Raw genomic sequence first — 15,792 nt, forward strand, 5'->3', positions numbered from 1 at the left:
TTAACTGAATTGAAGAGTCAGTTGGAAGATCTGTTGGATAAGAAATTTATTCGTCCGAGTGTGTCACCGTGGGGTGCACCAGTGCTATTGGTTAAGAAGAAAGAAGGTACTATGAGGTTGTGTGTGGACTACAAGCAACTGAATAAAGTGACGATCAAGAATCGGTATCCTTTGTCGAGGATTGATGATTTGATGGATCAGTTGGTTGGTGCAAGTGTGTTCAGCAAAATAGATTTGAGATCTGGGTATCATCAGATCCGTGTGAAAACCGAGGATATTCAGAAGACTGCTTTCAGAACAAGGTATGGACATTATGAGTATTCTGTAATGCCTTTTGGTGTGACTAATACGCCTGGAGTATTTATGGAGTATATGAATAGGATTTTCCATCCGTACCTAGACAAGTTTGTTGTGGTGTTTATTGATGATATTTTGGTGTATTCGAAATCTGAAGAAGAGCATGCTGAGCATTTGAGGGTGGTTTTAGAAGTTCTACGAGAAAAGAAGTTATTTGCTAAACTATCCAAGTGTGAATTTTGGTTAGGAGAGGTAAGTTTTCTTGGTCATGTGATTTCAAGAGGTGGTGTTGCTGTTGATCCTTCTAAGATAGAAGCGGTATCTAAGTGGGAAGCTCCGAAGTCTGTTGCTGAGATTCGAAGTTTCCTTGGTTTGGCTGGTTATTATAGGAAGTTCATTGAGGGATTTTCTAAGTTGGCGTTACCATTGACGATGTTGACTAGGAAGGGGCAAGCGTTTGTTTGGGACTCAAAATGTGAAGAAGGTTTCCAAGAGTTAAAGAGAAGGTTAACTACTGCTCCTATTCTGATATTACCGAGTTCGTCGGAATCATTTAAAGTTTACTGTGATGCTTCATTGTTGGGTTTGGGTGGCGTGTTGATGCAGAATAAGCAGGTTATAGCTTATGCTTCAAGACAGTTGAGGGTTCATGAGAGGAACTATCTGACGCACGATTTAGAGTTGGCGGCTGTGGTGTTTGTTCTGAAGTTATGGAGGCATTACTTGTACGGGTCAAGATTTGAGGTTTTCAGTGACCATAAAAGTTTAAAGTATTTGTTTGATCAGAAAGAGCTGAATATGAGACAGAGAAGATGGTTAGAGTTTCTGAAGGATTATGACTTTGGTTTGAATTACCATCCGGGTAAAGCAAACGTAGTGGCTGATGCTTTGAGTCGGAAATCATTACATATGTCTATGCTAATGGTTAAGGAATTGGATTTAATTGAGCAGTTTAGAGACTTGAGTTTGGTGTGTGAGAGTACTCACAATAGTGTTAAATTGGGAATGTTGAAGTTAACAAGTGGTATTCTGGATGAGATCAGAGAGGGTCAGAAATCCGATATGCTTTTGGTTGATAAGTTGACTCTAGTGAATCAAGGTCAAGGTGGCGAATTCAGAGTTGATGAGAATGGTGTTGTGAGATTTGGTAGTCGGGTGTGCATTCCGAATGTTACCGAACTTAAGAAGAGTATTCTTGAAGAAGGACATCGTAGTGGGTTGAGTATTCATCCTGGAGCTACGAAGATGTATCATGATTTGAAAAAGTTATTTTGGTGGCCGGGAATGAAAAGAGAAATTGCGAGTTTTGTTTATTCTTGTTTGACTTGTCAGAAGTCAAAGGTTGAGCATCAGAAGCCGTCTGGGCTAATGCAACCGTTGGCTATTCCAGAGTGGAAGTGGGATAGTATCAGTATGGATTTTGTTTCGGGTTTACCGAGGACGAGTAAGAATTTTGAAGCTATTTGGGTGATTGTTGACAGATTGACAAAGTCGGCTCATTTCATTCCGATCAGAATGGACTATCCGTTAGAGAAATTAGCTGAGTTGTATATTGAGAAAATTGTAAGTTTGCATGGTATTCCGTCGAGTATTGTTTCGGACAGAGATCCTAGATTTACATCGAAATTCTGAGAAGGTTTGCAGAAGGCTTTGGGAACTAAACTGAGATTGAGCTCTGCATATCACCCGCAGACTGATGGTCAGACTGAGAGGACGATTCAGTCATTAGAGGATCTTTTGAGAGCTTGTGTTTTGGAAAAGGGAGGTGCTTGGGATTGTTATTTACCTTTGATTGAGTTTACCTACAACAATAGTTTTCATTCGAGCATTGGTATGGCGCCGTTTGAAGCTGTGTATGGTAGGAGATGTCGGACACCGTTATGTTGGTATGAGTCCGGTGAGAGTGCTGTGGTTGGACCGGAGATTGTTCAACAGACTACAGAAAAGATTAAGATGATTCAGGAGAAGATGAGAATTGCTCAAAGTCGTCAGAAGAGTTATCATGACAAGAGGAGGAAGTCACTTGAGTTCCAAGAGGGAGATCATGTGTTTCTTCGTGTTACTCCGATAACTGGGGTTGGTCGAGCTTTGAAGTCAAAGAAGTTGACACCTCGATTTATTGGTCCTTATCAGATTTTGGAGAGGATAGGAGAGGTAGCCTATCGTATCGCTTTACCGCCGTCACTTGCGAATTTGCATGAGGTTTTTCATGTGTCTCAGTTGAGGAGGTACATTCATGATCCGTCGCATGTGATCCAAGTAGATGATGTACAGGTGAGAGATAACCTGACTGTTGAAATATCGCCTATGAGGATTGAGGATCGAGAGTTGAAGCAGTTGCGGGGTAAAGAGATTGCCTTAGTGAAGGTAGCTTGGGGAGGACCAGCAGGTGGCAATGTGACTTGGGAACTGGAGAGTCAGATGAAAGAGTCTTATCCAGAGTTATTTGCTTGAGGTATGTTTTCGAGGACGAAAACTCTTTTAGTAGGGGAGAGTTGTAACACCCCGAATAAAATAAGAGAATTATTTAAATTAAGTTAATAATATATTTATTAATTTAATTAAATAAATTGAATTATTGGATTATTATTATTTTATTATTTGGAATAATAATTAGTGGAAAATATATAAGTTGGAATATGGAAAAAGGGTTTTTGGGTTGGTAAAGAGTTTTCACGTGAAACAGAGAAGCGGCTGAAAGGTGAAAAGTGGAGAAAGGGCAAAGAGGAAGAGCTAGAGAGCAAAGGTTGAAGAACGGAAAAGCTTGAAGCTTAGAGATTGCCGGATTTTCTCAGGTAAGGGGGGTTTATCGTCGTTTAATGGGTATTATAGGTTAACATGTAGTGGGTAGTGATAAATCGTTGAAGTGACCCTAATTGGGATGTTGAATGCTGAAATATTGTGATGAATAAGTTGTATTAAAGCTGTAATTGAGTCCGTAATTGTGTGAGTCGTGTTCCCCCGAACGTATAGCTTTTTACGGAAATTGAATCGGAGGTCCGGAAGTCCTCCAACGGCGGAAAATGCGGAGAACTCTGCATTCTGCCTTGTGTTAGCGCAGGAACTGCTGTTTTGTCTGCGTTAACCGGTTAACCCAGGGCGTTAACCGGTTAACACTGTTATATTTTGTGGAAATGTGCTGTTTTGCCTGCGTTAACCGGTTAACCCAGGGCGTTAACCGGTTAACACTGCTGCGTTTTGCCAGGAAGTGTGTTTTGTCCTGCGTTAACCGGTTAACCCAGGGTGTTAACCGGTTAACACTGTTGGAAAAGTGAAAATTTGATATTTTGATGTTGTGAACATAATTGGTGATTGGCCTATTATAGTTAATTGTGATGAGTAATTTTGTTGGGTTTATGTTATGAAGTGTTGATACAAGTATGTTGCTGAGTTGTTCCGTTTACGGAAAGTTGTTGAAAATTCTGAGTTGTAGGCTTGGTGAGCCAAAGTTGATTATAAGTTGATGTTGTTGAAAACATTGTTGTGTTGCTATTATTATTATGTTGTCGAAATTTTAAAGTCGTGTATGCCATGTACATTCATATGCATTAAGTCGGAGCTTTGCTCACACCACGTTGGCCTGGATTGGCAAAATTTTAAGTTGAAAGTTGAAGGCTTATGCCTTGATGCCCAATAAAATGGCAATGATTTTAAGTTGGGAGTTTACTCCGATTGGTACCACATGCATGACGAGTCGAGTCTCATTGAGTTGCATTTTATGTTGTTATTGAGTATGATAATTGAGTTGATGTGCCGTTACTGAATGCATGATATGATTAAGGTGATTAACGTGTGAATTTAATTAGCATTACATGATAAATTATAATGCTTATTATATCGATTGAGGAACTCACCCTTACAACTATTTTTCAGGTAACGAGCAATGAGTTGAGTAGAAGCTAATGCTTGGAGTCTAGTGTAGTCTCCTTAGTGGGTCATGCTCTGATAGATGTAACATCGGGACGGGATGTTTTAATTGTTTTATTGTTGGTTGTTGAACCATTTTACATGTAATATGTTATACGTTTTGAATGGTTGGTTTTGCTTTCTATCCGCTGCGTGTTGTGCAAGAAATGTTTATTTTGAATTAAATAATGAGCATGACTGAATTTTATGGTGTGAAGTGTTGTGTGACACCCTTGATTTTCATAATTACTCTGATTTATATCTGTTGTTGTTATTAATTATTTGGGGTATTTTTAGAAGGGTGTTACACTTAACCTGAACGATGAGATGGCTACCCTAGACCCCCCTACCTCCTCGCACAATTAACTTAAAATTTTTGAGAGACATGAAATTGTGCCGCTCGAGGAGAGAAGGAGGCTATATGCTTATGGTTTATGGTGTAGCCATCCCATATGTTGTTTTACCGTGCACTAGACGTACAGATGTACGAGATGAAAGGAATTTGACTTACGCTTTAGATGCTCCACTTGTTTTAGGTCCTCTTCCTCCTAACATTCCTGATGAGGCGGGACATGACACTGATGATGAATATGATCGGAGAGAGAGATCTCCCGTACCCCATGTGTCTCCCCATCATCCTTCACCACCACACACCGCACCATTTTCTTCTTCTGCAGGTACCACTCCTGGCTTCTATATTACAAAGGAGATGTGGCGTGACCACATGGCTAGAGAGCAAAGGCGTGACGACCTACTCTCTACCATCCAACAACAAATGGAGGATAACATGCGCTTCATGCAAGAGTCGCAGCGGAGGACAGACAGGTCCTACGACACTGTTCTACAGTCCCTGAAAACGATCACAGATATACAAGCCCGTCAGCAACACCACCATCGTCAGCATATTGCTCTCATAGAAAACACTCAGGGTACCATTTTAGGTAACCTTCGAGAGGTGAGGACCGCTCAGAATGCCCTGCAGGCGAGGATGGATCAGAGAGACCGTCATCATACCCGATCCCGTCGTCCACCTTAGGATGGCGAAGGCACTAGTGGTCAGCAATAGGTTATCAGGTAACTCTTCCCTTATCTTATTTTGAAAGATTGGGGATAATGTTCGATTTAAGTGTGGGAGGAGACTCTATCGTCTTTTCTTTATTACCTTTCTCGTTTTTTCCTTTATCGCTTTTTCTTTGCTGTTTTTAGATAGTTTATTTATTGTTATTTCCTTTTAGTTGTTTATTTTGCTTTTTAGTATAATGCATGAGTCTGACGAGTCACCAAATATAGTATATCTTTAGTACAATCGTACCTCCCCATACCTTTAGCCCCACCGAAAAAAAAATTGCAAAAGAAAATAGTGTTATTCCGAAAGTTTTCAGGTTTTAAAGACATGTTTTGAGTAAGGATGCGGTGACTTGGGAGAACTTTGCGAAACATCAGTATTATTTTAGCACCACAGACTTCGTAAATATAGGAACCACTCCCGAAACCCCATATACCATGGCCCTAATCATCATTTCCGTATAAGTCCTCAGTAGTTTATCTCAGCAGTCAGCTCCGGCCTACGCATCCTCTACGTAGGGGACCGATGCAAATAAGTGAATGATCCAGAAAAACAAAAAAATAAAAGAAAGCAAAAAGGCAACTCCGGTATAGGTGACCCTCACAAAGTCATTTAAACCAAAGAATTGTAAAAAAATTGCTACAAAAAGAAAAAGAAAAAGAAAAAGAAAAACTTACCCACTGCTAGTTGGTTCAGAGGTATCTGGCACTGAACTCGGTAGGGCGGATTACGATCCGATCCCCCACAACTACAGTTGGGTCCAATAAAAGGGTTTACACATAATTATGTGCCAGAAATCCTATGCTCAGATCATAATCACTAATAGGCCACTCTACTATGAAGCATGTACGGATAACGGGCTTAATGTGATTGCGCCTGAATGAAAAGGACACAAAAAGAGATGAAGAGGCAGGCCTAGGTATTGTGGGATAATATGGGTTGGTTAATATAGGAATGAAGTTTATGTCCGTATTTGCGAATTAGTGTCATCATGATACCCTTAGTTCACTCAGTTAGTACCTATCACTGCATCCCGACTTGAACTTAGAATTTTTACCTGAAGCGCTCGTTTGCACCAGTTTTTCTTTTATGAGCTTTTTAATGTTTTGCTTGAGGACAAGCAAAGGTTTAAGTGTGGGAGAGTTTGATAACACTAAAATTTACCGTATTTTCGACTCCGATTTCACATGCATTCTAGTTGTTTTATTATCATTTTGTTGTGTTATTGCTATATTTTTCTTTGTTTTCAGGTTTTTACTTTAATCGGAGCCCCGATCGAGAAAAGGAGCGAAAAAGAGCCAAAAACCCTAAAATTCAGCATTTTGTACTTGTGGCCTACCCCATGGTTGGCACCATAGACCCTGCCATGACGTGTCCAAGCTCAAATTCCCTCAGCTTCCATGTTCCCCACTACTTCCACTAAGGCGCCTCATTTTGTGCTTGTGGCGGGTGCCATGGCCTTGTGGCGGGCGCCACAAGAGGAAAGTTTTTCCCTCCCATTTTCAAGTTGAAGGACATCCTTGTCATTTCCATCTTTTTACTTGCTTATAAATAGAAACTCGAAATCACTTTTACAATCATCCAAACTTAGAGTAGAGGCAAACTCAGAGCAACTTTGTTTCACTTAGGCATATATTCAGTATTATAAAGTGGTAACCACTTCGCATTGGAGTGTTACCATAATTGTGTAATCGAGTCTGCGATAGAGTCTGTAATCGAGTTTGGAGCACTTTGGAAGGAAGTTAATCCTGCCGCCATTTTCATTTTCGCTTTGCAATTTATTCAACCCTCCGATTGGAGCAGGTTTTTATTACTTGTCTTTATCTTATTTATTTTCCCGCACTCGCTTTACTTTTATTTATTTCCTCGCACTCGCTTTAAATTATTTATTTCCTTGCACTCGCTTTACTTTTATTTATTTCCTCGCACTCGCTTTAAATTATTTATTTCCTCGCACTCGCTTTAAATTATTTATTTCCTCGCACTCGCTTTAAATTATTTATTTCCTCGCACTCGCTTTAAATTATTTATTTTCCGCACTCGCACTACTTTTATTTATTTTAATGCACTTTTACTTTACCATGTCTAGCTAAATTTATAAGGTTAGAATGTAAGGATCATAATTGAACCGATAATCCGTACAATTGTTCGTAGAAACACTTAAGGGCTATTTTAACTTTCAACTTAAGTTTTCCCGCACTTCAATTCCATTGGGTAAGATCGAAAGCCGTCCAACGTCTATCTAAACTTAATTGTTTTTAACTATTTCAAAAACAGCGAAAGCGCTTTGTTTAGTTCATTAGGAGACTTTAACATTAAGAAGAAAAGAGATTTTAAAACTATTTTCGGACGCGTTTATAAGTTTAGAGTCTGGTTCATAAGAACCTCTTTTGGTTAAGAAATCCAGGTTATAATACTTTTCAACTTAGTCAAGATACTATATTTCTTAAAAATAGGTTTACTACTCTAACGCAATGCGCGCCTTTTTATAAGTGACAATAAGAGGGTTTGATTAGGGAGTACAACTCGGTTCTGAATACGCGAAAGCGACAGTTCCTATTAAATTAGTTCTTTTCAAAGTAGGAAACATTGCCCATAAGTAATTCTATTAGCAAGTACTTGGATTATTAATTGATTACGTGAATTACATTCGACCCTGTCTTTATTAATTAATCTTTAATTCAACACTTTACTTTTCCTAGCACACCCTAAAAACACTTATTTCGATTTCCTTTGATAAACACCATAACAATAGATAACGATAGATTGACACTTGGTCTCTGCGGATTCGACAATCTTTTATATTACTCTGACGCGTTCGTATACTTGCGAAACACCGCATCAATGACCCTCACCATTTGATTCAGAAAATCCCGTTGGAAGATTTTCTAGTGGGTCGAGATCCATATTTCACTTTGTTTTAAGTCCGCGTAGGAGGATTACACAAAACTAGGTTATTTAGGTAGGAACTCCTTCCAATTGTATCTAATACAACTCTCGAATATTTTAGTTGGGTGAATAACTCCTTATTCCAATCCATCACATGGATCATTTCCAACTCTTGCTTCTAAACATATATAATCTTATTATAATTTGTTTAGTTAAGTTTGACCCATTATTTTAACAATTGGATATTACAATTATCCCATCACACCTTACTAATATAGAGCATGCACCTCGCGTAGGCGAAACCTATATTATCCGATACTAGTCTTAATGAGTGCTAAAACTTGGAAAGCATAAACTTAATATTTAATTTGAGGGAATTTGCAATTATTCTGATCTCACCGGCTTATTTATCATATAAGTCGTCTCTCACATGCATCAATATACATTCACATGCATCAACATACATACATAATGAAACAGTTATGGCCCCTAGCGCAATTGTTCTCCCAAGCCAATGAGAGAACCTAAGATAACCTAATAACGATCTAAGCTTCTTCAAGCAAGATCTTCAAGGTTGTCCTCCTTTGATATTGACTTCTTCTCTATTACTTCACATAAAAGAAACTCATTTTACATACGAGGGAGTGAGATGAGAAAATAAGTGACATTATGAGATTAAAAGAGAGGCACGACACGCAGGTCGTATTTTAAAAACCCAAAACAAAATAAAGGAAAACTAAGGCCATAACTGATCACCACAAGACAATAATAACAAAAACATTATTATTATTAATTTTAATTCTTTTAATTAATTAAAACCAAATTAAATTTCAGTTACCGATCACACTACGCAGAGTTAGTCGGGGGTCCGCTGCCAGGTCAGCGGGAACGGGTGTTCCGCTGCCCGGTCAGCGGACGGGGGTCAAGGGGGCAGCGCCCCTGGCCGAAAATTTTAATGAACAATTCATTTAAAATCACGTCGTTTTTCGCATCAACACTTGATACTTTAAAGCACAACTCTTGTGCCGTCATTAACCCTAATCGCATAACTTTTTGACAACACAACCCTTGTGCCTTCATTAACCCTAATGCATAACACAACCCTTGTGCCGTCATTAACCCTAATGCATAACTCTTTGACAACACAACCCTTGTGCCGTCATTAACCCTAATGCACCAATTTCAGACCGTCAAACACATCTCGATTGTTGATTCAGTATGATTGATCAACACGTCATTGCTTCACCATACTAATGTCGAATCAAGAAGCAAACGACCATTGATCGCTCAAAGGAAAACAACAATTAAGTGTTTGAATGAATGAAACAGAAACAGTATATCATATATACCATATTTTGCATCAGGATTACTTATATCCTATATATAACTTGATCGATCTCAATTTAATTACTCGTTTATTCATTGATTCATTCTGTCTTTTAATCGTATTAATACAGAAAATAAACAGCTATCATATGCATGGTTTCGTAACCAGGCTCTGATACCACTGAAGGAGAAGGGCGATCCAAAACGCAGCGGAATTTAAAATTTCTCCTTTAATGATCCTTACGAATGGGCATGATCAGTGATAGAATCGTTACCTCTTGTGGCGATCACGAACGTTGAACGATGACAATGCCTCTACTTAGTCCACACGAACGGATTCCTTCAATCTCAGTGATAGCTGCTACGTATGAAGGCTTTGAGTGAGAGAGAGAGAGAGAGAAACGAAATTGCAAGTGTGACAATGCTTCTACACAAGGGTTCTATTTATAGAACCACTTGTGTGGGCTGCAAGCTAAAAAGCCCACTCAAGTGTATATGGCCCATATCTTATAATATGTCAAAATCACTTAAGCGCGTGGTACCTTACCATATTTCGTATTCTACTTAAGTATACCGTACCTTACGATGTTCTATAATTCACTTAAGGGCATCGTACATTACGGTATTCCTTAATTAGTCTATCTCTCATCAATTTGTTCTTTGTGTGTGACCCTATAGGTTTTCGCGGCATTGACAATTATATTAAATCACGTATTTAACATAATAAACAGTGAGCGGTATCTAGCAGCACATCACTGCTACCCAAGACACGAAAATGTCATGTGATCTGACAAATCCTTCTGTGATAATAATTATGTGTATAATTACCCTTTTGCCTTTATGTCTATATTGAACACAAGGCATAGACTGTGTCATCCTTGTCCAGTTCAATATTGGGCCCATACACATTTATCCTGTTACGCAGGATGGGCAAATTCCATCTAGGTCACTCATGTCCCTTAGCATACTTCGTGGAGTACCCATCAACTGTATTTATGGTCATCCAATTAAGGACATCGTTTGATCAACAATAAGGCACTCGACTCTACATCTAGGATTCATAGTGGTTTCAGGTCGAAGGGTGGTATACACCATTATCACCATGAGAATAACTTATGACACTTTGCATAACATTCTATATAGTATTCTCATAGCGGGTCAATCCAGTATAAATATTACTCTTAATATTCATACCTATGTTTAAGACTTGATAACTCTTTATCCATGATCCATGAGATGTGATCATCAGTCTATAAACATAATAGTCTTCATCTTTAATGTTATCCCACTTCACAATAAAGCTTGACTACGGATACTTTAAGAATAATGTCCTTATGTTTAATGTGATCTCATGATTAAGTCATACTTGATACATTAAACAGACTAGCTATTCTAGGGACTTTATTAAACAAACATAATAAAGAAAATGCCTTTTATTATTAATAAATAATTCGATACAAGTACCAAAAGTATTGGCCTCTAGGGCTTACACCAACAATACGAGGGATCACTTTTTCATTCATTGAATTTTTTTTACGAGCAATATGAGAGACACACCACATACTCACATAAAATCTTAAGGTGATAGGTGTGTGAATGCTATCATTTATAAATACTTAACTCTCCACTTTTTTAATTAATGTGTCACTTCCCCACACTTTATTTCTTAAAATTTTCAACTCACACTTGTTATTCTAACGCATTCGACTTTCTTTCTTTGTATAACTTGTAAAGTGTCTGTATTAAAATCGATCTAATGAAAATATTATTTATGACGTGACAAATGATGCTTACGACATCCATTCAAGATTACTTGTAAAGATCTATTCCTTTTAACCATATTTTTTAGCAAACACTTACAAAATTCTATTCTTTTTCTTTCCACAACCTATTTTGTTGTGGAGTTTTAAAAGTTTAGTAGTTATACTTAACACATTTTAATAGCAAAAACTTTCAATGAGGTGTTTTTCAAACTCTCCTACATGAAGCATGAATGAACTATATGTTGTGCCATATTAACTCATTTATTTCCACCATGTAACTTAATTATCTAAGTGGAAAAAAATTGTAGATAATATAGGACTATTTTACTAGTAACCAATTTCTAGTAGTGAAAAAAAAAAGGTTATTATTGTGGCATAAAATGTAAGGTGAGTAATAGTACTAGGGCTAGTACTACTACTAGGATAGATAGCAACTGCGTGATATCTTTACTGAGGTTACTTTCAACTACTTTAAAAAAGTCTTTATATTCTCAACATGTCTTCCTTTCACTAAGCATAACCTTTAGGTAATAACCATAACTACCAAAACTCAAGGACATTTCATATCATATCTTAACCTTACACAACACAAGAGATAGAAGAAAGCTTTTGCAGAAAATTGTTTTTAAAATATAATATATTATATTCTCTTTCATCAGGTTTTCTGAAAGAAAAAAAAACAATGTTTATTTTATCATAAAAAAATTATATAAATAATGGGTAGAGGAAAGGTAGAGTTAAAGAGGATTGAGAATAAAATAAATCGTCAAGTAACATTTGCAAAGAGAAGAAATGGGTTACTCAAGAAGGCTTATGAACTTTCTGTGCTTTGTGATGCTGAGGTTGCTCTTATTATTTTCTCTAACCGTGGAAAGCTCTATGAATTCTGCAGTGGAACAAGGTACATGAATCTTCATTTTTTCTTCTTCTGTTGTTTCTTTCTTTTCCGAGAAATCTTTGGTTCTGGTTTTTTTGGGTGAGTTTTTCATATATTTTTTATCATGATTTTTTTTTCTCCTCTTATGTTGTGATTCTTAGGGTTTAGGGTTTGATTTGATGATGGGATTCTTAGATTGTAGTCAAAACAATTTGTAGATCTTTTGCTTCAAAATCATTGCTAGATTTGTGGAAGGGTCATTCATAGTGAATTTTCTCAAATTATCTCTTATTTTTCAGTTTGATTAAAAAATTAGTGATTTTTTTTAGAAAATAATCAACTTTTTTATTAAAAATTATTGATTTATAAATACCAATAATTTATTTATAATTAACCTAAACAAAATTCTTTAAATTTATATGTTTATAATCTAAAATGAAATGAAAGACTTTTGTTTTTTTTTCAAGATGAATGCTTTTTTATTTAATTAGTAATTATTAATATTTCTTATAGTATTTATTATTATTATTTATTTATTTATTGCAAAGTTGAATTTTTGTCCTAAAATTAAACTTTTTTTCTTGTATTTTTTATGGAAAATAAGAAATGGGAAAAATCTGTCTGGTGGAGGGAGGCTGATATGGTCTCCATTTTAGGAGCTGCAAATTTTTTTTAAACAATTGATTCTTTAAAATTGGAAAGAAAAAAAATTATGCAATTATTTTTCTGTCTGAATTGCAATAAAATAATTTTCCTAAGTGAGGTCATGTCTTTGATGTTCTGTCTATTTTTGATTGAGAGATACACGTGGGTTTCTTATCTTTGTTGCCTTTGCATTGTTGTATGGATATGCTTTTATTCTATCGAAATTTTTTGAAAGATAAGTTAGCATTTTATATAAATATAAAAAAATGTCCAACACAAAGTATTATATGACATTTAATTAAAGGGATCATTTTAATTTATAAAATTAATAATTGAAAACAAATGTTACTTTTGGCTTTTTGTTTGTTTGTTCTGTCCAAATATCTATGTTGATTGTGTGTTTGTTCAATTCGTTAATTGATTTGCAGCTTACACAGTCTTTGTTTTAGGAACATTCCGACCAAACACTGTTTTATAAAAAATAAATTTTTTATAGTTATTTATATATATTTTGATTTAAGATCATATAATAACTCCAAGATTCTGTTTGTTGATACTATTAGGTTTCATAGTTAATATTTAGTATTGTAAGGTAAGATCTTGTTTGTTTATATAAACTAGATGTTATCTCCATTAACAATAGTTAGACCAAGTTAGACCTAGAATATTGTCAATAAAGATTGGAAAAAAAATATAAATTCTTCTTTAGAATTAGGTAGTTATATGTAATAATTCTAAACAAAGTATATAAGAAAACTGCAAAATTCAATTTAATTTATTAAAAAAAAACAGAAAGTCTTACAAAAAACCTAATTCTTACTTAAATCACATAATAAATAAATAATTAATGGTATGATTGAATAAACATCTTATTTAGCACAACTGTTCGTCAAAATTAGTATTTATGAATAAAATTTCATAAGCTATTTTCATAATAAATTATTTTTATATATGTTATAAGTTATTTTTATAAATTATTTTGAAGAATTAATAAAAATAAGTTCGAAAGAATTTATACAAATTGTGATAAACTATGTTGATAGAGTCGGTTAAACCATATCACAAAACGTATCCAACTGATAAATTCAAATAATTAATCCAAATTTGTATTAAGTTTCTAATGCCTTTAAAAAAGAGTTTAAAGGTAATGTAATGTCAAATTATATAAGTAATTTCAAATTTACAAGTCGATTTGATGAATTACATGATTGTCGTTGATTGACAGTGTAAAAATAATTTGTACTGTTAGTGCACCGTCCCTTTTCTCTTAAAAAAATCTTAAATCTCTAACAATAATTAAAAAGAGATATTTGATTCTAACAATAAATAATCTGATTTCTACAAAAGAAAAGTTTCTTATATAGTTTCTTCTTTGATAAATTGTTATTCTTTTTCTTTAGTATTCAATCAACTATTATCTATCTTGACAACTCTTGAAGTCTCCTTTAGCATAAATGTCCCAAATAAAAACAAAAATATGATTTGTGATATGATATGTGAGTGAAGATATTGAAGTCTGAGTCAATGTATATCGGGTTTCCCATTTTTTGGGAGAACAAAGATGCTCAGACAAATTGCAAAATTTATCCTAGTTTTATTGTGGTTAGAGCTTATAGATTGAAGCATATTGAAGTTGAATTAGTTTTGATAAAAATTCTGAGAATGCAATGGAGGCTCCTTACAAGGAGACTTTAATCTTAGGAGAATTAGTATACGGGGTCTTTGGGAAGGATTCTGCTGGTTAATTCTTAATTGTCTTGAGTGATAAGAGGTTTAAATGGAGGTGATTAGGACTCAGTAATTTTCTTCCTACTAAGTTTAATATAAAGAATATGTTTTATTGGTTCAAGCATGTAGATTTGTGTAAGGTAAAGAATCAATGAGATGTATGGGTTAGAGAAATGGGATGGGTAAATATTTACTATTACGAAAAACCCATTTTGTCTCGGTTTAAAAAGGGATTTTACCTCATGTTCATAGGGGAGGTAACGAAGAATGTCATGAAAAGTGTGACACATTATCCCTTGGTTGGACATCCAGTGATAGGTAATGCCTAATGGTCATGGTTTCGATGCCGAACGAAACCCTTTTGGAGTTTTTAAATGGAAAAAACACCTTTTCACTCGGTTTTGTATTTAACTGATGGTTAAAGAAGACTGAGTTTATTATGTCTAATGTGGATTGCTTATATCATTTAGCCCTAATTGAACATATAATTTTTCAAAATCGTTTACAAAATAATTATTTGAACAATTATATTTGAAAAACATCTTACACTGATTAATAATTTTCGAGCATCTTATAACTCATTATTCATCTCCTGTTATTTAATGGTTAAAATCTCTTTAATATTTCAAGTTCTTCACTTAACACTTTCTTTTCTATTAATTTATTCTTGAAAACATAAAATTTGATCCTTTGCAAATTGAACAAATATGGAAGAAAGTTGAACGAAAACTAAAAGAATTGGAGAGATTTTAACCATTAAGAAACGTGAGATGAATGGTGAGTTACAAAATGCTCTAAAAATATTGATTAGTATAAGATGTTTTTCAAATAAAACATGATTTTTCATACTATTATTTTCAAAATTAATTAATAGGTTAAATGTTTAAAGATAGGTTAATGAAACAAACAATTGACATTATATATAATAAACCCAACTATATATTTTATCACTATGATGTCCTCTTGACATGTTTGGCGGAACAATCTCAAAATCAAACTCAAAATCAACAACAACAACTAAACAACAATATATAACTTTCAAAGCATTGCTAAGTATAACAACTAAACAACAACAACAATAATACACCAAGATCAACAATAAACGTATAACATCAAACTCTACAAACCTATAACGTAATTATCTCAACAGAAACAACAATAGATAACAACAATCTTAGTTTAAACAACAAAAATAAGATTAAACCTCTAAGGTTTCGAGTCTCAACAATAACAACAAGATTAAAACCTCTAGGGTTTCGGGTCTCAACAATAACAAACAAAAACAACAACCTTAA

At 35.0% G+C, this 15,792-nt stretch overlaps 1 protein-coding gene across 1 annotated transcript in view; it reads left to right on the forward strand.

Moving 5' to 3' along the window:
* Positions 1–11,753: 11,753 nt before the first annotated feature.
* The window catches only part of LOC127118979 (agamous-like MADS-box protein MADS2), a 28,648-nt gene continuing 24,609 nt past the window's right edge, over positions 11,754–15,792 (forward strand). The window contains exon 1 of the mRNA XM_051049200.1: positions 11,754–12,148. Within this exon, the coding sequence (XP_050905157.1) occupies positions 11,964–12,148 (185 nt within the window). The 5' untranslated portion in view covers positions 11,754–11,963. The remainder of the gene's footprint in view (positions 12,149–15,792) is intronic.

The sequence above is a fragment of the Lathyrus oleraceus genome, chromosome 2 (genome assembly GCF_024323335.1).
Source record: "Lathyrus oleraceus cultivar Zhongwan6 chromosome 2, CAAS_Psat_ZW6_1.0, whole genome shotgun sequence".
NCBI lineage: Eukaryota > Viridiplantae > Streptophyta > Magnoliopsida > Fabales > Fabaceae > Lathyrus > Lathyrus oleraceus.